The sequence below is a fragment of the Marmota flaviventris genome, chromosome 2 (assembly GCF_047511675.1).
Source record: "Marmota flaviventris isolate mMarFla1 chromosome 2, mMarFla1.hap1, whole genome shotgun sequence".
Lineage (NCBI taxonomy): Eukaryota > Metazoa > Chordata > Mammalia > Rodentia > Sciuridae > Marmota > Marmota flaviventris.
Window position 1 is genome coordinate 160,368,370 of NC_092499.1, and position 21,422 is coordinate 160,389,791.

The 21,422-nt window shown below is 41.2% G+C and overlaps 1 protein-coding gene across 1 annotated transcript in view; it reads right to left on the reverse strand.

Annotated features, from left to right (window-relative positions):
• Dtd1 (D-aminoacyl-tRNA deacylase 1) overlaps positions 1 to 21,422 on the reverse strand; it is a 191,997-nt gene that overhangs the window by 139,375 nt on the left and 31,200 nt on the right. The window contains exon 4 of the mRNA XM_027921062.2: positions 12,127 to 12,233. Within this exon, the coding sequence (XP_027776863.1) occupies positions 12,127 to 12,233 (107 nt within the window). The remainder of the gene's footprint in view (positions 1 to 12,126; positions 12,234 to 21,422) is intronic.

Here is a 21,422-nt window from a genome sequence, read left to right on the forward strand (position 1 = left end):
AAATAGATAGCACTTAATCAATGTGCTCCCTCTGAGAATGACAAATTATAGGCAAAAGTATTTTTAGTGCATCTTAAACTTCTAAACTTTTTTAAAGAATACTGATTTTATATATAATGTGTAACAAAAAATGATATAAAATGCTCTTTTATGGGCGCTCATGAGAAAAATAAAAGACAGGAAAAGAACTGTTTCTGTAAAAATGCCTTTCTACCCAGGAATACTATAAAAGCTTACTATTTAAAAATAACATTTCTAAATTGGTACTTTCCAGGTAATACATGCTTGCTTGCTTGCAATTTTTTAAAAATAATAATAATATAATAATAAGAGACTCTTCCCTAGGGAAAATAAAGGGGGTGAAGGAACAAAATGAAATTGGAGAGGGAAAAAAAAAAGAATCCACAGAGCACAGGGCCAGATCTAGTCTGGATTTTGAAATAAAATTTTATAGAAATTGTGCTTATCCCCTGAAGGTTTCGTGACCTAACAATGACACCAACGGTTAATAATAGCCTTTGCCCTCCTTCTGCAGTCAAACAGCAATGCAATTCCTGAATGGAACCACTGCCTGAGGGAGATGATGGGTTTCATATTCCTGATGTGAAGGAGGCCTGGAAAATGGAAACAAGGCCACAAACTTAGATCTTTCCATTACAGAGAAATTGAGGCTCCCGGGCTTCACTTTCATGATTAAAAATAGAAAAAGAAATTGACTGCACATTTTAAGGAAAGTAGTCAAAGGAATACAGTTCATGTGAAGAATCTCCACAGAAGTGCTATGCTTTTGTGTTTCACATTGACCAAAAAAAAGAACTAAGATGGTGGAATCAGGTAGGAAGTGCTACCATGAGACTCTGGACCTGCGACCAGCAGGAAGCATGTGGGAGTTCTCAGCAAGACAAGCTCCTCCAGTCCTGGACTTTCACTTCCGCTCTGCCTCTGGAGCTGCTGTGTCTCTTCTGACAATTACGTCCCATAATTTCCGAGATCAATGAACACCAGGGAACATACTTTTCCAAAAATAAGTCTTTTTTTCTCTAACAAGCTCCTGATTTAAATTTAGAAATTTTCCTTACAATGTTAGCTAAAATAGTATACATAAATCAAATTCAATATAAATGCTGTTTGTTGAGTTTTTTACAATATCCTTTTATAATTAAAGTTGGTTGGTGGGGGTTGTTGTTTTGTTTGGGTTTTTTTTTTTTCCATTTCATTTCATTTGGGTTTTTTCCCCCCCTTTGTGGGGGTAGAAAACTTGGTAATAGTTAAATATCTAGATTCATGCTAACCTGAGGGAGACAGTCTATGTCCCTGGAACTTTTTTGCATTTTTTTTAAACCCTGAGAGGTTTCTACTTTGTGCCTGGGCTTCCAATCCAGGGACAAAAATTACACCCCTTGATTTCAATATCTGATCTCATTCAATGTCTGACATTTATGCCATGGAATCCCTCCATCACACTGGCTGTAGAGGCAAAATGGGGTCTTTCTTGTAGCAAGCTGTAGGAGGTTAGACTTCACATTCTGCCCTATTGCTCAAGTCACAGAATGACAGAAATCAAACATGAGTCATTTTTGGAATAGCTCCATTGTGAGCGACAGAACACCAGAGGGATTAAAAGCCTCCAAAATATACCCAGAATCTCTCCACTTCTCACCCACCTGCTGCAGGAACCCCTCAATGCCGTCCCTGCCACCCATCCTGACACCACACATCCCACCCTTCCTAAGTCTAAACTACAATCTGGTCTCAGCCATCTCTGCAGGCACATGTCAGAGCTCTCATGTTCTAATAAATCTCCAAACCACCAGCAACAGAATCAAAACTCCTTATCCTGTCTGGCCTCTGAAATCTTGCTCCATCAAGCCCAGGTCACAGCTCTGGCCTCATTTCTTAACCCCTCCTTGTCACAATAACTATATCTGTATATTTACACACACACACACACACACACACACACACACACACACATACCACCCTGGAAAGAAAGGCTTCTTTCTAAGTCTGCAAGTGGACTGACAATACTACTATTTATATGGAAACAAATTAAAAGGCTTGTGGCCCTCCTTCCACAGATCACCCAGACTCTGAGCTTGCTGGAACACATTCTTCTTCAAGTCCGTATGTTACTGGCTCCCTTCCCCAGTGCATGTACCTGAAGTAGCCTCTACCCCAACACCATTCTGTACATCTAGTCCTGTTTTATTTCTTAATATTAATCACAATTTTGCATGATACTTGTTTTTGTATGTTTCCCAATTAGTACATAAGCTCCATGAGGGCATGTCTTTGGTTCAGTGCTAGACCAGCACTGAGCAAGCACCCAATAGTATCTGTTGGATGAAGGATGCATAGGTGGTGGGTAACTGAGTGGACAGAGGGATGAGTAGACAGCCTGTTGGACATGGGGTGGATGGATAGTACATGAATAAACAAGTAAACTATCTGATGGATATCATGGGCTTTTATTCAAGAGCCCTACCTCTAGGGCATCTGTGACACAGCCCTGCAGTGGAGACTCAACGGCTAGGAGGTTACACCTGGATGGACACTGAGTAAGTAGGTGCTGTGAATGAAATGCTGTTAAAAGACAGGGAAGATGTCAACAGAGAGAGATAGGGAAGGAGCTCATTTCAGGTGGATGAACAGAAACTCCAAGGAGAAAAAAATCATGATGCTTATTCAAGAAATAATAAATAATCTTCAGGAAACTAGTCTACAATTCACTGTAGAAAGTTTTTGCCATGAACTTTATAGGTAATAACACACCACACAAAATGAACCTTTAACAATGTCCAATATGGGTTCAAAAGTAAATTATCAGACAACTGCTTATGGGAGCCTCAACATTCATACATTTTATTAAATTGCAATCTCCATGCTAAGACATTGATCATCATTGGGTTTTTATTGTCATCTGATTAATATATCAGCATGAATGAGGCATTCCATGCCCAGTACGCCAAAAGCGAAGAGAACTATAAGTTACTCTTCAACTAAAAGTCTTAAGAGGCTCCACCACTACAATTAGCTTGGCCATTGAGAAATCCATATGTTGGGCTCTTAAGAAACAAGTTATTCCATTGGCACATGCTTCAATGTCACTCAGCAGAGTGGTCAGTCATCATTCACTAATGTATTGAACTGCTGCTGTTCTATTGGCTTTTTCCTGACACATCTGTAATTGTGTCGAGAATGCACCATGCTCTGGGGACATTTTCATCATTGCATGTATTGGGGAGGAGAGCAGTTAGGAGATCTGGAGGGGCGCTGATAAATGAGAATAGTTTCACATGTGACCTCAGTAATGAAGCCCAGCCATCTTGTTTCCTGGCAGCTGCAGAAGCACAGGTTGCAAAGTATTTTTAGACATATGGCAATGGGGAGGGGAGGGTGGTCCAGAAGAAACTAATGCCTAGAGTAGATAAAAATGGCAACATCAGATGTCCTCTGATCCAGCAGTTCTCAAAATTCACTGTGTTTAACAGAGCACACAGAGACCTGGTTACAAACATAAATCTGTTACTCTTCTGCACTCCACATCCAGATATTCCTGCAACTCTGGTTCAGAAAACCTGGGTGGGCCCAGGAATCCACATGTTAACAAGCACTGTGGGTGGTTAAATGCTAGGGGTTTCAATCCACCCCTTGAGGAATACTACTACAGCTCCTAGTGACTTTGATGGAGAGGGAGTAATATGTAATCCCAGCCTACAGCAGCCCCCACCTCACCAGCATCTGCACTTGGGGTGGGGGGTATTGGCAAACATGACAGAAAAAGGTTCGCTCTCTCTCTCTCTCTCTCTCTCTCTCTCTCTCTCTCTTTCTCTCCTCCCTACCCCCGCCCCCCCTCGATCTCTCTCACACAAAAACACAATGAGCTCAAGGCATTTCCTGAACCCCTAAAAGCCCACTTGCTCCAATTAGCACCCCACTTGCCCATCCTAACATCCTCTTAAAAGATATAACTAAACTTAAAAAGATAAATGCCTTTTCAGTCATTAGACTGCAGCCAAATCCTAGAATTTTGGCAAACACCTCTGCATAGTCAAAGTGTTTTATCTATTGGGCAGACCTTTAAAATAATTATAGCAAAAACTGCATTTTTTTAATTTCTATAACTTCCAGACCATTTTTCTCTCTCCATTACTGATGCAGATATTTGAATGAGGTTTTCTACAAAACACCACTGAATGGCAACATTTTCTATAATTACTTAGACTATGAAGCTCCTGACAAATTACCTAAAAAGCTAAGAATTCCTAATTAAAATCTTGAGTGTCTGTAATTAAATTATTGCTGTGCTCAATGTAAAAATCCCAAGGAAGGATAAACTTTACCTCCCTCCCTTGGGAATAAAAAGGATGCTGTTAATCTTTGGCAAGTCAAATCAGTAAAGGAAGGAGTTTGACTTTTTTAAAAAACATATCCACAAATGAAATTTAAAAATTAAAATAAGAATCTGCCCAAAACATACATACATACATACATATATATATATATATATATATATATATATATATAGACACAAATAAAGCCCTTAAACTTTAGGTGCCTAATTAAACATTAAGTGACTTGTACCCATTAATGTGCTGAAACATCTGTTTAGTTCTGGTGAATTTAGAAATGTTTTGGCAGAAAAGAAGTACATCATAGTTTCAAATGGATCAGCCAAGTTCCCATAGGAAGGAACAAACTCTTGTAAATTTTTGCAATTTCATTAATATATGCTATGGATTATAAGAAGGTAAGATGAAAGTCAGTTGATTGATCAATCTGTGGGTCCTCAAGCAGATAGATACACACACACACACACACACACACACCCTGGAAAGGTTTCTTTTTAAGTCTACAGTGGACTAACAGGATATCTGTCTATATGGAAACAAATTAAAAGGTTCAAATAAAAAACAATTCCTGGGCAGTGTCCAACTAGGAAGAAGCCAGCCTGCTTGCAAATGTCTACTAGGTTCCTGCCTTTTCTACCAGTCAGATATTAATGCATGGGGCAGGCCTTCCCCCAAGCACTGACAAGGCATGGGTACAGATTCTGATTATCAGTGGCAGTGGACAGGGCTGAGGGAGGCCAGGAGCGCACTTACCCTCTATGCCCACCCCTCCCAGGAGTACTGTGCTGATTTTATAACTCACAGGAAAGCAGACATTCAGATGGAATGGATCAGAAAGAGGTGTGATTCCATACAGGTAAGAGGTCTGGCCAGGTGTCCCCAAAATCAGCATATCCACTTTGACACCACAACCAAGACTAAACAACAAAACTTATAATGAAGAAGTAACTAATAGGTTCCCCTTTTTTTTGTTTTAGTAACACTTCAGTAAAAACAAGCCAAGAGTCTTAGTCAACTTTTGCTTTGTTGTGTTTTGTAGTACTGGAGATTAAGCCCAGGGCCTTGCACACACTAGGCAAGTGCTCTACCACTATGTCCCCCACTTTTATTTGATGAATTAATCTGACAAAATGAACCCATATGATTGGAGTAAATAACAGAATCTGAGTACTATTTTGGCAACCAGACTTGCAAACACAGTTCCGTGGCAAGCCAACTACTGGGGCCTGGTTTAGGCAACATAATCACTGAAGCTAAAGTCAACCAAAATCAGGGAACTAGAATCTACAGTTTGAGTATTAAAAAAGAGTAAAAAACGGAATACATACGTACATTTAAACAAATGTCTATGAGGAGACTGGCATTAACATAATTTTTCCTTGTACTTAGCACACTTCATTAAATCTATCCCTCAAGCTGAAACATGCAGCCGTGAAGAGCGCATCTGGGCACCTGCAATGGGGATTTCCCACAGAAGCCACCTGTGTCCTTGTCTGTCCTCAGTGTCATCTCCTGGACTGCACAGTGCATATTATAAACAAATGAAACTTAATGGTGCTCTTTCCCCATTCCCTGCTCTGCCCCACTCATCTCCCTCAGGCCCTACAGGACCTATGAATGGCTCAGTCTGCACACAGGGTCCAGTCACAGGGATAGATGCTTGCTGAGAAGACAAGCATACAGAAAAAGATTATAGGCAAAGCAGTGGTGATATTCAGAAAAGCATAAAATTAGAAGCTTCACAAAATCAAAGGCACCGTTTTTCACTCAACTCATCCCAGTGATTTGCCAATAAACATGTGAGTTAACTTAAAGATGTGTATTTGAAAGTTCATTTTTTCAGCTCTTTTCAGTATTTCTATATAGTTAGGCTTTCAAGTTCACTCAATATACAGAGAACAAAAATAATTAATGGCAACATGATCAAGTATGTAGACCCTAGGCCTACACAATTACTAAACACCCCTCCTCACTAAGAGAAACTCCCATTTGCTCTCACATACATGCAACCCCAATCATGTGAGGCCCAAGAAAATAGCTCCTGTTCAAAGGAAGGCCACTTAGGATTAAAACAAGAGCAAGAATAAGTTAATAGTAGGAATGGACTAGGTTGTTAAATCTTCCAGTATCTACCCACCTACTCACACCAGCAATCACACACTAGGTAATAATCAGGAGGTTCCTGCTGGAATGGTGTTCTTTCACAAAAATGCAACACAGAAAAGAGCTTCTGTCTGGCAGTTCTGCTACTACTTCTACACATTCCTTTTGGAAATATGTCCTTCAGAGCAAGAACATAATGCTCTTCTTCCAACTCTTTCTCACTGTCAGAACATATCATGGGACCCACACAGCAGCCTATAAATGCAACAGGCATGCTGCTGATGTAGTCATGGAAAACATGCACACACTACATGGCCAGTTCCATGCCTTAACTACATGGTTAAGGCAGGCAAACCACCTTTACCAGCCCATTCTTCACCACAATAGCTGCATCACTCATTGGCAAAGCTCGAAGACTCTCAAAATAAGAATCTGCCCCTGTTTGAAGTACAAGTTTAAGAACAATTACTGAAAATCCTCTCTTCTTTTCCTCCTAAAGGTCAGCTAAAATCTCTAGGCCCCTGGGAGGCCTTCCCAGCTCAGCACAACAGCAGTGGCATCAGCCTTCTCAGAACTCCAAACTTTCTCAGACAGCACAGCCACCACCTGCAAGGCACCATTCCTCATCAAACACCACTCTCCCAGGAACACTTCCCAAGGCACGGCAGTGAATAAGATGCAGGGAGCGTAAGTTTAGGAGTGGTGTGGACAAATGAGAAGCAAGGAAGAAAGATGATAACAGATGGTGTGAAGTCTGTGAAATAAACTACCAAGGCAGCATGACAGTGACTGGGGAAGCACCCTTGGGATTGAGAGGGTCAGAGAATCTCCTCTGAGGGGGAAACACTAGAACTGAGACAAGAGCCAGACAAAGAAAAGACTTGCTTGACCTGTTCTCAGATTGGAGAGGAGGCAAGAGAAGGTACAGAAGATGGAGTGAAAGATGTCAGAAACAGGACGGCCACAGATGCCGGGTTCCTGGGGCCTTGGTAAATGATAGGAAGGAACCTAAATTGTCATCAAAAAGCATTTGAAGGAAAAGCCTCAACTGCATGGCACTGTGACATTCCCTAAATTGTCTTGCATTGATATGCCGTTCACCATTACTGGCCTTTCAGGTTTATATTGCCCTAAATCTATTCCCAAAAGCAAGAACTGGGCGGCAGCATTTTTTTTCCTCTCTCTTATGGTGCCCAGCATACCATCATATCACAGAAAGACACCTGATGCATATATACACAAACACACATCCATACAGGCATACAAATACAAACACACATCTATATAGTGTTCATTTGTGCAGACGGTTTTAAAAGCCTATATTTAAAAAACATCTGGCCAAAAGAACCATTTTTCTGTAATGTAGAAACTTGCCAAAAGAACCATTTTTCTGTAATGCAATTGAACCGTTCATAATATAATAGGGAAATAAAACACTCAGAATTAAAAGCTTGGTTGATAGAAACACATGTTTATCTATCAGTAAAACGAATTTGGCTGTTCTCTTCCTATCAACACAAAAGCAAGCCAAATAGCTATTTCCTGTAAAGGGAAGCCCCTCTATTGAAAAGGAAAAGAAAAAGAGGCCATAAGCAGAGGCCAGCACCAGTCACCAAGGCCTCTTCTATGCCTGCTTGCTGCCACCTACTGGAGAGCTGGAGGACAGAGACCTGTGCAAATTTCAGGTCAGAAAATGTATCAAAATAACTAAAATTGGACAATTGGTACATTTGAACAGAGACCCCACTATAGGATTCAGAAGCACCTAAAAGTAGTTTTTAACTTAATAAGTCAACACAGCATTTTAGAAGTTTGGACGTGCCTATTTGGACTTGTTTTCTATTTTTAGAGTTGTTTGGGTTTTTATTATATACACATCTCAGATGTAAAACATGATGTTTTGGTATACATAATAAAGTATAGTTAATTAAATTATTTATTCATAATCTTGCATAGGTACCTTTTTTTTCTGAGTCTCGAGAATACCTAAAATCTATTCTCATAACAAACTTCCAGTGTACAATATGATATTGACTACAATCCTCATGTAGTACATTACATCTCCAAATTTATTATCAAAGATAACTGCATCTTTAACCTAAATAAGAAAATAAGGGTAATAATTTAAAGAAATTTTAATATCCCAAAAGTTTAATGTATAACTAGCATTTCCAGAAAAATATTTAGAATGAAAAACAAAATGTTTGACTAACTAAAATTTTTCTAGAGCCAGTCAGGGTGACAGATACCTGTATTGTCAGCTATTCAGGAGGTTGAGACAGGAGAATCACAAGTTCAAGACCAGTCTGGAAAACTTAGCAAGACCCTATCTCAAAAATAAAAAGGGCCAGGGGTGTAGTTCAGTGGTAGAGTACTTTCCTAGCTTATGCAAGTCCCTGAGTTCCAGCCCAGTACTGGAGAGAGGGAAAAAAGAAAAACTCAATGGGAATAAGATGGATGAGTGAGAGAGACTGACTGACTTGTCTGAGAGATGTCAGAGGGCTTATGCAACTTTGCTGAAGGTAGACTGGACAGGCTCCAAGTCCAGGCCAGTCTGGCTCCATAGGGTGCATGCCCTTGCAGTTGTCACACAGGGCCCAATATGCACAGGAGTCCCTTGGTTTAATGCTCTGCTATCACCATCTTGAATTTTTTTTTTAATTTCTTCAGTCACATTGCCTTATTTCTCAAAATACCACAAAGTTTATAATCCTTAATTAAAAGAAGGAATTTTTCTCTAAGTTCCAAAGGAATATCAATATGAAGGATAAGAAAAAACAGGTTGCAGAGCTGGGGTTGTGGCTCAGTGGCAGAGCATTTGCCTGGCATGTGTGAGGCATTGGGTTCGATTCTCAGCACCACATATAAATAAATGAACAAAATAAAGCCCCATTTTTAAAAAATAAAGGAATTTCTTTTTAAAAATAGGAAAGAAAAAACAGGTTGCTACTTGGATCAAGTGGTACAAAGGAAACCATCTTAAAAATCTTGGTAACTTTTGTATAAGGGGACTCACTTTCATTTTGCACTACTCTGGCCCAGGGGAAGAGGCTGGCCTCAACACAGGAAGGGAAGCTCTACTACTACAGTGGGAGGAGGTGATAGAGAAGCAGGGTCAATGCCACCCACTGGCTTCTTTTTCTGAAAAGCGGAAAGAGCTATCTGCCATGATGAGCAAAAGTACAGACAAGGTGGAGAAGGTCAAAATTCATGTACGATGGAGAAATCTGACAGACTCCACCTTAACCAGGTATTAAGATTAACATCACCTGTAATAAAACAAATCAACATCATGTACTGTTGGGGCCTGATCTCCTGAAGTCACAGAGAATGCGCCCTGAAGAATCTTAATGCAGAGTTCCTGTTTATTAGCTAAAGCCAAGGAGGCTGGAATGCTGAACACGGCAGGATGGCAATAACTCCTCACGCTAGGTTAATTCTTGCAGGACACGACGACCCCAGTTAAGGAGAAAAATAAGGCCCAACTGTACTTCCTGCACGTACTTTAGGTGTATGTTTCCTGGCATTTTATGAGAACATATCCTATGTTGTCTACTGGGGAAAATGTTTTCTTAGTACTAGCAAACAAGTTGGTTGTTTTCAATATGTAATGCCATAGTTAAGTCTTAACCTCACACTGCCCTATAAAAGATGTACTATGCAAAAACAAAGCAGCCTCCCCTGCTCCCCCCAATAAACAAACTGTCAGTTTTAGGACTCAGAGTCTTCATGCATAATCACAGGACCAAACATTCAGCAGTAGTTCATTTGCGGCATGTGCCTCCTGATATGATGCACTAAAGACACAAGATCACTTTTGTGCTATTTGATATTCCTCCCAAAATGCACAACACCTCAATGTAATCACAGAAAACCCAAATGGGGACACATTCTACAAAATAAAAGGCCAGCACTCTTGAAAAGTGTCAAAGTTTTGAAACACAAAGAAAGGCCAAGCAACCGTCACAGATGGGAAAAGGGAAAGGAGAAATGACAACTAATTGCCACATGGAATTTTGCATTATCCTAGAACAGAAAAAGGACAGTTAAAGAAACCTAGTGAAGGACTGGGGCTTGGGCTCAGTGTCAGACCACTTGCCTAGCATGTGTGAGGCACTGGGTTCTATCCTTAGCATTGCATTAAAAAAATAATAATAATAAATTAGTAAAATAAAGGCATATTGTCCATCTACAACTACAAAAAATTTTTAAAAAAAGAAACCTAGTAAATTTCAAATGAATCAATGTTAATTTTGATGACTATCATTCTACTACATTTATGAAAGACTTTGAAACTAAGGGAAGCTGGGTAAAGAATATATGGAACTTGGGCTGGGTTGTGGCTCAGTAGCAGAGCACCTGCCTGGCATGTGTGAGGCACTGGGTTCGATCCTCAGCACCACATAAAAATAAATAAAATAAAGAAATAAAGGTATTATGTCTGCTACAACTAAAAAAATAAATAAATAATATGTGAAATTGGTTTTTTTCCAACTTTCTGCAAGCCTCAAATTATTTCAAAACGAAAAGCTTACATATTCATGTGGATTGTTTTCATTTGTGATTTTTTAAATGCTATTGATAATTCCAAGACCCTCAGTCACCACCTTGGAAGTCTAGCACTACTCCATCAGTCATTGATAGACATTTCTTTGTCAATACAAAGTGTCGGTAACAGAAAAGAAAGGTTCTAGTCCCCTTAAAAATATGTCTTTGTACCAATCAGAGCCACGAATTTCTACCATGTTTCCCCCACATGACAGCATCATTGCACAACATCCTGGCAAGGCACAAGGGAAGCAAAGAAGGAAGAACAGGAACAACCCTTTGGTTCCTACTTCTCTGCCCACCAGAGCCACATGTCTCTATCAAATGAGTGCATTAATTAAAGCTTTTGAAAATGTGTTGCACACAACGAAACCACACAGATTGCAAGGACTATTTCGCATTTCCTTTCTCTATCTTAATTACGCTTTTGCTGAAATGTGGGTCATACACTGCTTTAGAAAAATGAGGATTTACAAAGAACCTTGGGTGGCACATCCACCCATTCCTGGCACAGAACCTGCTCCATGTAACTATTCTGAATGGGTGAATCTGCCAGAGCTGTGGCTCTGCTGCCACCCAGTGGCAAGCAGATGTCATGGCACTTAGCCCAGGAACATCCCAGAGGAAGAACTAAGGACATTTTTTGTGTTGTCCCAGCCTACCACATCTCAGGAGTTAACAATGCAAACATGAATTCTTGGGAACATAGGTATTAAAATAAATATGAGAGCCAGGTGTGGTGGCACACACCTGTAACCTCAGCATCTCGGAAGGCTGATGCAGGAGGATCACAAGTTCAAAGCCAACCTCAGCAACTTAGCCAGGCACTTAGCAACTCAGCAAGACCCTGTCTTTAAATAAAATATTAAAAAGGGGTGGGGATGTGGCTCAATGGTTAAGCACCCCTGGGCTCATTCCTCAGTACCAAAAAATTAAATAAACAAATATATACATAAATATATAAATAAATAAATAGTGATGGGGTTGAAATATATAAATAAATAAACAGTGACAAAATACTTCGTCCAACTTAAGACTGAGGACTGTTCCCAAGTCTAAATCAAAGCCAAGACATGTTACTGGTACCCAGGAGACTGACCTAGGCCCCTAACTTCAGGCTTACCTGCTTTGGGTCAGAGGTAGCAGCGCCAGGAGCAGGGGATTCCAGTTCTATGGTCACAGGCCCATCATTCTGAATGTGTACCTGCATATAGGCACCAAACTTGCCATCTGAAAGAACAATTCAAATAGTTTTAGAGATGGAGATCCAAGGCTACCCTATCTATAGAGCACATCTATGTCAATGGAATCTGAAACCGGAGCCGTAGCACCAGCCAGTCAACACAGCACAAGATGGCTGGCCCCCGAATGAGGGAAAGGCAAGTTTAAACAGCAAAAGCTTCCACATCCCAAAAGACTTGGCAAGAAAATAAAGGTCTGGTAACACCAAGGGAGAGAAGAATGGGGGCAACAGCATGTAACACGGCAGGAGGGTAAACTGGCCTGACCACTTTGGGAGGTAATCTTAGCACCCTATCTAGTAAGGCCCCTCCACCTCCAACCATGGACAGCCGCTCTGCTCTCAGGCCTGCTGGATTCAGGCTGACCTCATGCCCTGAGGTTTCTCAGATACCAGACCCAACCTCAAACTCAGTAACCTCTGAAGCTTCTGCTCCTACCACAACCCCACAATTTTCACCACTGATTCTTTCCCACCTAGTTTCCTCTCTCCAATGATCCTTAATCTCAGAGTGACTTAACAAAGTGGGCACATCAATTCTTGGTCTTCTTGGGCCCACAGTAAGTAAGTAGTACTGTAAATTGTACTAGAAGCACCCAAGCTGTCACCACTTTTATATGCAAAATTACTCCAGTTCCTTCCAGGGAGCTAAATGTGCCCAAATACTGATGACTTTTCGTGACCTCCTATCAGATTAAAATGGCCATTCAAACTAGCAGAGCTTTTGTTTTACCCATGTCAGATTAGCTAAAAAGACATCAGCTGGGAAGGAAATCATGTGTTTAATTGCATGCTAAAATTATGGCTACAATTAGTGGCAAATTTCAGCCGCTGCACTCCTTAGGGAGGCTGAAGGCAGACTCAGGAGGAAAGGAATTATTTCCGACCTTGAATTTCTGTTGCCAGGATATACGGCAATGCTTCACGGTGTTTATCATTTCAAGTAGCAAGAAATTTATTTTCTTTTCCTGTTTTTCTTCAGTTAACTACAGAACTATTATCTGAATTTCCATTTGTACACACAATAAATCCAAAGACATGTTTTAATAGGCCTTAAACCGGTAACATTTTTTTCCAGTCCAGATCAAAGGGTAAAGTCTCCAAGAAAAATTAGACTGGCCAGAGAAAATAAATATATTTTTTAAAGTAAAAGACAAAAACATAGCTACTAAACTACATCTGGGCTCCTTCAATGATATAATCAAGTTGTTCTTAAATACAAGTCTCAGGGTTCCACCCAGGGCTGCAGGATAATCACATGTCAAACACATTTATGCCACATGTTTCAGGCAGGAAGACTCCCAGCTGGGGTCCTAGCAGCCACAGGCTGGTCTCCAGCAACAGCTGTCTGAGCACACCCCCAGCACCCCAGCTCCCCAGCTGGAAGGTGGCACCTCACTACAGGATTCACCACTTACCTGCAAAGGCTAGTGCCCACGCCCATTTGGACAATGCCAGACTGGCTTTCCCCACTCTCCAAAAAGACCCACAAACCTCCTCTCCCTGGTTTTGTTTATTCCAGGACAACAGCAGGACAATCATCCTGGGGCAGTTAGGAGGTGAATGTAAGAGTACAGTGAGTATGTAGGAAGTCTCAGTCACTATTATCATCACACCTACCACTGTCCCTGGTGGCACTTGGGCAACTGGGGACAGCACAAAAAAACTATAGTAAAACAAGCATGCTACTGAAGAAAAATGGGAAAAATTAAAGGGGTGCACTGTTGCTTCTTGGCCCAGTTGCAATCAAGCCCATTTTCTCTCCAGAGCAAGGGCATGACCTGCTAGGGCTCAGCCTACCTCCGAGGACTGTTAGGGAACAAGGAGACTCGGGTTAGCCTATCTGAACACATCCCTTAAAAGCAGCTCTTAACTACCAAGGAGGCACCTCACCACCCAGGCTTCGTCTCTGTTCTGTTTTCAATGTGTCTTGTACACGCTGAACCTGAGCAGGGAAGAAGGGGTTACTACTGGAAACCCCAATACTGGATACACAGGCCGGGGACATGAAGAAATCAAGCAAAGGAGTGGCATTGGCAGGGAGCTCAAAATAAGTCCATGGCCATGCTAGGGTCACCACTCAGCAGCAGGAACTTGATGTGGACATGCAGGATTAACCCAGAGAATGTGGGAGTGACCCTGTGGGCTGCTGGCCTCTGAGACGGCTCTGTCCTCAATCAGAGCTCCTTTTATGGAGACAGGCGTGCTCCTTGGCATTCCCAGAGGATGTGGCCAATGCCAGTGTACCACACTGGGACAGAGATCCCATCACAGTGGCAGATGCCAGCTCCAAGGGGCCTGGAAGGAAGAGGCAAAGGCTCTGCAGGATTCAGCAGAGACCAGAGTCCCTAGAAAATATGTTCCTCAGAGACTCAACTGGGAAGATCAAATCTGTCAGCAAATGGGAACATTATAGACCCTTTAGGCATTGACAGCTAAGTTTCTCAGAATGTGAACACCCCACTAGGTGGACAGCAGGAGAACCACGGTCCAATTCCATTCCATATGGTCCTGGAGGGGTCTGGAATTGCGATCCTGGAATTTTGTGGCTTCTCCCCAGACTCTGGTCTCCTCATCTTCCCCCACCCCCCACCAGCTTTTAGAATAGCTTTTTTTTTTTAATTTATTATGTGCAGAAAAGGAAAAAAGCAAAGAACAAAGTCATCCAATTATAAGCAGCTTAGGTAGATGTATCCCTCCAGGTCATTCATATACATACGCAACATCCCATTTTGTGTGACTGAGATTACAATGTGTATCATGCTTTTCCACACACCATGAATATTCACCAATTCAAAATCCCAAAGCTACATGAGTATTTTTGATAGCCAAGAATACCAACTCGATCTGTTACATGGTCTGCTTGGCTCCACAGAGGTTCAACCATTTGAGGGAGATACCACCACAGGGCAGAATTATGCTACCTTGATGGTCCTGGCCTGGAACATCAAGGTACTGGGGAAGGGACAGGCCCTGTGGCCCAATACCAAAAATGCCTAATCACAGGAGACCAAGGGTACCTGTCTCAAGGAGCCAACCTCAATCCCAAACCTAAGAACTAAAAACAAGGTGCACTAACAGAAACAAATATTTGAATGGGAAAGACCTAGGACCAAAATTTACCTTCAACCAAGAGATAAAATTCCCAACTAAGCTTAAATTCTGAGGTCTTGAATTCAGGACCATCAAGGTAGCATAATTCTTGCATAAATGGAGATTCAAGGCAAGGTTTTCTCTGACCATCAGGCTTTGCTCAGGCATCTCTAGCTTGCCTGGGCCTGGCATTACTGTGCCTCAGGTATCTTTGTAGGAGGCTAAAGTCGGCCTGGTCTTCTAATGGAGACACAAAGGAACCTGTGCAGGGATACTGCAGTGTATGAGGCTCCAAAGGACCTACAAGGATATTTGTGTGACACAGCTTAGACACAACTGCTGAATAAACCCAGACTTGACTAAGCTCTCCATCAAGAGCAGCCAAATAAGAAACCAGGTAGGGCCAGGGGCAGTGGTGCATGACTGTAATCCCAGTGACTCGGGAGGCTGAGGCAGGAGGATTGCAAGTTCAAGGCCAGCCTCAGCAAATTAGTGAGACCCTCAGCAACTTAATAAGACCATTTCAGAATAAAATATCTTTTTTTTTTTTTAAATGCAGGGTATGTAGCTCAATAGAAAAGAGTCCCTGAATTCAATCCCCAGCGAAAGAAAGAAAGAAACAAGCCAGCCAACTAACCAACCAACCAATAAGGGAGGTGGCTTCTGAGTTCACCAGGTCATAGGATTTGATTTCAGACTTAAATTCCTCTGGACTTGATTAAGACACAGAATTTAACCTTGGCCTGTAATTTCTCCCTGGGACTATGACAATAGGAAAGGATCTACATTCAAATTCAGTGCACATCCATGTTACTGTCATTTGATGAGCTTCTCACATATCTTATTATTCCACTGTATTAAGATATATTACTTAACCTCACTGCAGAACCACTGCGGGGCTGGGCTGGGCTGGGCAGAGTGGCTGGAGGCAGCACGGAAAATGGCCTAAGGAACACATCCTCACCGTAGGAGCAAAGTGGCCTTGAGGGGCTTCACAGCAGGGTTTTGACCTTCAGGTCTGAGCTTCTGGAGGCAAAAAACATACAGCAGAAGCAACCTCAGAGAAGTTTCAAGGTGGACTGGAAAGACTAAAATGACAACCCTCCCCTAAGCAGGGAACCACCACAGCCAGAGTGAGCCTCTGCTCAGAACTACCTTCCACCTGCTCCTATCCCCATCCAGGAGGAGAGCCACAGTCCTCAGAAAGGCACAGAACTCTCTTCACTGCACCCCCCTCTACACACAAAAACACACACACACACACACACAGTTGTTCTAGTCATTACTGTTGAGACAATGATCCTTAAAATCGTTCCCATCTTAAAAGTATGTTACCACTGCAGCATAAACTTCTGTGGGGAGGTGGCTCACTCAGGCTGCAGTATTGGGCACAGCTTGAAGGAAGACCCAGCTGGAGGCAGGACACCCAGGAACAGGCTGTCAGAATCATTCAGATGAGAAACAATGACAGCTTGGGCTGGGTGCCTGCAGCAGAAGTGGCATCCTGTTCCCAGATTCTGCATGTGTGTCAAAGGGGAGGCTGAGAGGATCTGCTGATGGACCAGACTTGGGGAAGAGGAATCATGCAAAACACTGAAGTTTGGGATCACAAGTTCATTTATTAGAACACTAAATGAAATAAGGAACTAGAAAAAGAAATCAAATAAACCACACAAGAGAAAGTGAAGATGATGAAATCAAAGAGTGAAGACCAAAGCAAAACAATGAACTAAGAATGCAAAAAAAATAAATAAATAACTAGACTTAATGAATTAACTAAAGAGCTAGTTTTCTGAAAAAATATAAAATCCTTTGGGGGGAAGAAAATGCAACTAAACTACAATAAGAAAGAGATATGATTCTAGATATAGAGATCTTTCTAAATCATTTTTTAAAAATCTATAAATTGGGCTGGGAATGTGGCTCAAGCGGTAGCGCGCTCGCCTGGCATGCGTGCGGCCCGGGTTTGATCCTCAGCACCACATACAAACAAAGATGTTGTGTCCGCCGAAAACTAAAAAATAAATATTAAAAATTCTCTCTCTCTCTCTCTCTCTTTCTCTCTCTTTAAAAAAAAAAATCTATAAATTATCTTCAAGTAAACTTGAAATCCAGATGGGATGTAGACTATGGACAAAAGAATTTGAGGGGTGCTAGAAAACTGACCAACACAATAGCCAAGGAAGTCCAGTCCTCAGGGTTTTACTAAAAAGTTCTATTAGAGCCAGGAGCGGTGGCGCACACCTATAATCCTAGCAGCTTGGGAGGCTGAGGCAGGAGGATCGTAAATTCAAAGCCAGCCTCAGCAAAAGCAAGGCACTAAGCAACCCAGTGAGACCCTGTCTCTAAGTAAAATACAAAATAGGGCTGGGGGTGTGGCTCAGTGGTCCAGTGGCCCTGAGTTCAATCCCCAGTATCAAAAAAAGAAAAAAAGTTCTATTAGTACAAATAATTCTTGTGTCATTTAAATTGGTCCAGACAATAGGAAAAGATTACAAGCTTTCTAATTTATTCTACATGGCTAGTATTGCCCTACCATTGGACATGAATATAGGGGAAAAAAGTGCAGGCCAATTTCTCCTTTGAATACATAGGCAAAAGTTCTACATGAACACTTGAGAAATCTCTTACAGGCATATGCCATAGCCAATAAAGGTTTAATCAGCATGCTGATGATCAGGAAATATATTCAGTAAGTTAACCCTTAGAGGAAAAAAAAAGGCTGGGAAAAAAATCAACTTCCATTCCTCTTTAAAAATAAAGCTCTTACTTAAAGAGCATGGGAAAGCCATTTCTTTAACTTTAAAATGACCACATAGGAACCTCTTTTTCCTAGAGTCACATGCAGATAAAGTATCCTGAACAATCTTCCTCATCTCCCAAAGCAGCAAAGCAAAACATTTTTTGTTGGATGTGGGGGAAAAGGTACACTCATACATTGCTGGTGGGACTGCAAATTGGTGCAACCACTCTGGAAAGCAATATGGAGATTCCTCAGAAAACTTGGAATGGAACCATCTTGACCCAGTTATTCCACTCCTGTATATACCCAAAGGACTTAAAATCAGCATACTACAGTGACACAGCCACATCAATGTATATAGCAGCTCAATTCACAATAGCGAAGCTATGGAACCAACCTAGGTACCTCTCAACAGATGAACGATTAAAGAAAATGTGGTATATATACACAATGGGATATTACTCAGCCATAAGGAAGAACGAAATTATGATATTTGCCAGTAAATGGATGGAACTGAAGACTATCATGCTAAGTGAAATAAGCCAATCGCCAAAAACCAAAGGCCAAATGTTCTTTCTGATATGCAGATGCTAACACACAATAAGAGAGGGGGGAGAAGGAAAGAATAGAAATTCATTGGATTAGACAAAGAGGAATGAAAGAAAGGGGGAATGGGAATAGGAAAGACAGTAGAATAAATCAGACATAACTTTCCTATGTACACATATGAATACACAACCAGTGAAACACCACATCATTGTCAACCACAACAATGGGATCCTAATTAGAATAAGTTATACTCCGTGTATGTATATATACTTTACTGTATGTATAACTAAAATATACTTTACTGTATGTATAACTAAAAAGAACAAAATTTTTAAAAAGCAATACTTTTTTAATGGGGCTGGTTAAACAAATATCTCAAAACTGTTGCAAAGACCATGGGTGGAGACTATCAGAATGGGTGACAGGGTGTAGAATTACAAGATATGTGTATAGTCTCAAAGCATCTCCATACAAAACATTTACCAACTACAGAGAGGACAACAGTAACTTGACAGGGAGAAACATATGAGATAATGAGACACGTGGACATCATGTACCCCCTGATATAGTGCCCTAAGAAGAGCACAAGATTACTTTTGCAGCGTCCCTGCCCAAAATGCATAACCCCAACCCAATCATGAGAAGACACCTGGCAGCTGCACACTGAAAGGTATTCTACAAGGAACTGAAAAATTAAGTAACTCATCAAAAGGAATTTGGTAGGAAAGACTAAGACTGGGGAACCATCACATATTGGGGAAGACTAAAGAGATGTATCAACCAAATGCAATATGGAATTCTGGATTCAATCCTGGGCCAGAAAAAGGATATGAGCAAAACCCATATTAAGTCATAATAAGTTCAGTCCTAATGAGTTATCAATGTTATTGCCCTGGCTTGGATAACTGTGTAAGATGTTACCAAGGGAAGCTAGATTAAAGTATTCTATGTGCGTGACTTTTCTATAAGTCTAAATGATTTCCAAATAAAAAGTTTGAAATATAAATACTTACCAAAAATGTTCCAGCCAGCCAACATTTTAGTTGGTTCAATTGAAAGTAGGTTTTTGTTCTATTTCATTTTGGCTTTGGTTTTGTTTTGCCTAAGCCACTAAGCCACTGGCATGACCACCAACTGAGATGGGGAAGCCCACAGATGTCATGGTCTAGGTCAGGAAATAAGAACATGAGTTCAGTGTAAGACATGCTAAATTTGAGAGATCTCTTCAATGCCCAAGTGGAGGTAGCCAGGAAGATGGGTCCGAGTGTGGGTATGGGAATCCAGCCTAGAAAGAAAAAGTTTGAAGTCATGACATGCAGATGATCTTCAAAGCCAAAAGACTGGACAAGATCACCACAGACTGAGTGTAAATGAGGAAAAGTCAAAGAACTGAGTCCTCCAAAGTTAAAAAGATAAGGGTGGCAGGCGATGGGGGTGGGGTGTGTCAGGGTGTAGCTCATTGGTAGAATACCTGCCTAGCATGTGCAAGGCCCTGGGTTCCATCCCCAGCACAGAAGGATAAGAAAGATGAATAGGAGAGAAAGAAGAGAGAGAAAGAAGAGGAGGAGGCAGAAGAAGGAAGAGGTAGAAGAGACACTGTTATCAGGGGCATGGAGACTGAAAAGAAGCTATCAGTGAAGTACATGAAAGAAGTGGAGTGTGGAGTCTTTGAAGTCCAATGAAGATATTTTTTCAAGGAAGGAGGAAGTAACAGATCAAATCCCGCTGGTGGGACCAATGAGCTGAAGACCAAAAAACTGACTCAACAAAGAGAAGGGCCAGAGCCCTGTTCAAGGGCAGTTCTGGGGGAAGAGCAGAGCAAAGACTGGTTGGAGTGAATTTCTGAGAGAATAAGAATTAGAGACTGACAGTTTACAAAGCCTGTGGTGCACTGGAGCAGAGCATGGAGAAGAGCTAGAAGGAAAGGTGGGTATCCCTAAACTGGAAAATGAACAGCATGTTTACAAGTAAAAGGGAACAACACAGGAGAAGAACAACAACTGACTCAGGAAAAAGGGAAAGATATCCCAGTTTTGATGTGCAGTACAAGAGTCAGCCACTGGGTGAGTCCTGGGCATATGCTGGCAGGTAGAGTTGGGGGAACTTTTGGAAGTTCTCTTCCAGTTTTCTCAGGGAAATAAATACAGTCAATAGCGAAGGGAGAAAATGAGAGATGGGGTACTGGTAGTTTGAGGAGAGAGAACAGGCACAAGGAAGAGCAGAATGAATGAACAGGTCAGTGTATTACAATTCCTCGGCAGTGCCGTAATTGCAGGGCATGGTCACAACTTGAGACTAGTTGGTGATGATGTTTTCTTCAACCACATTCAACTGTACAGGTGCAGATGCAGATGCAGAGCAGACAGAGAACTGTATTAACCAGGGCTGGAGTTCGGCCAACCAAGGCCAACAAACCTTAAATAAACTTTGTAAGAGAATATGCTAGAACAGGATTAGCAACATGGAACATAGAATTTATGCATCTATGAACATAAGGCATTCCAAATAAAAATAACATAGATTGCTCTCTAAAAGTAGATAAGCTGGTTTTAAAATTCATCTAGAAAAATAAATACTTAAGAATAGTTAGGAAAAATCTAAAGAGTAATGTGGGAGAGTTCACTTTATTTACTATGAAAACAATAGTAAAGCAACTCAGTATCAAAAATAGTTTGTCTTCAGCATATACACAGACAGAGAAAAAGAACAGAAAAGAAACACAATGTAAATGTTCATAAATACATGTAAGAATTTAACATGAGATAAAGCCAGAATCTCAAATTAGCACAGGTAA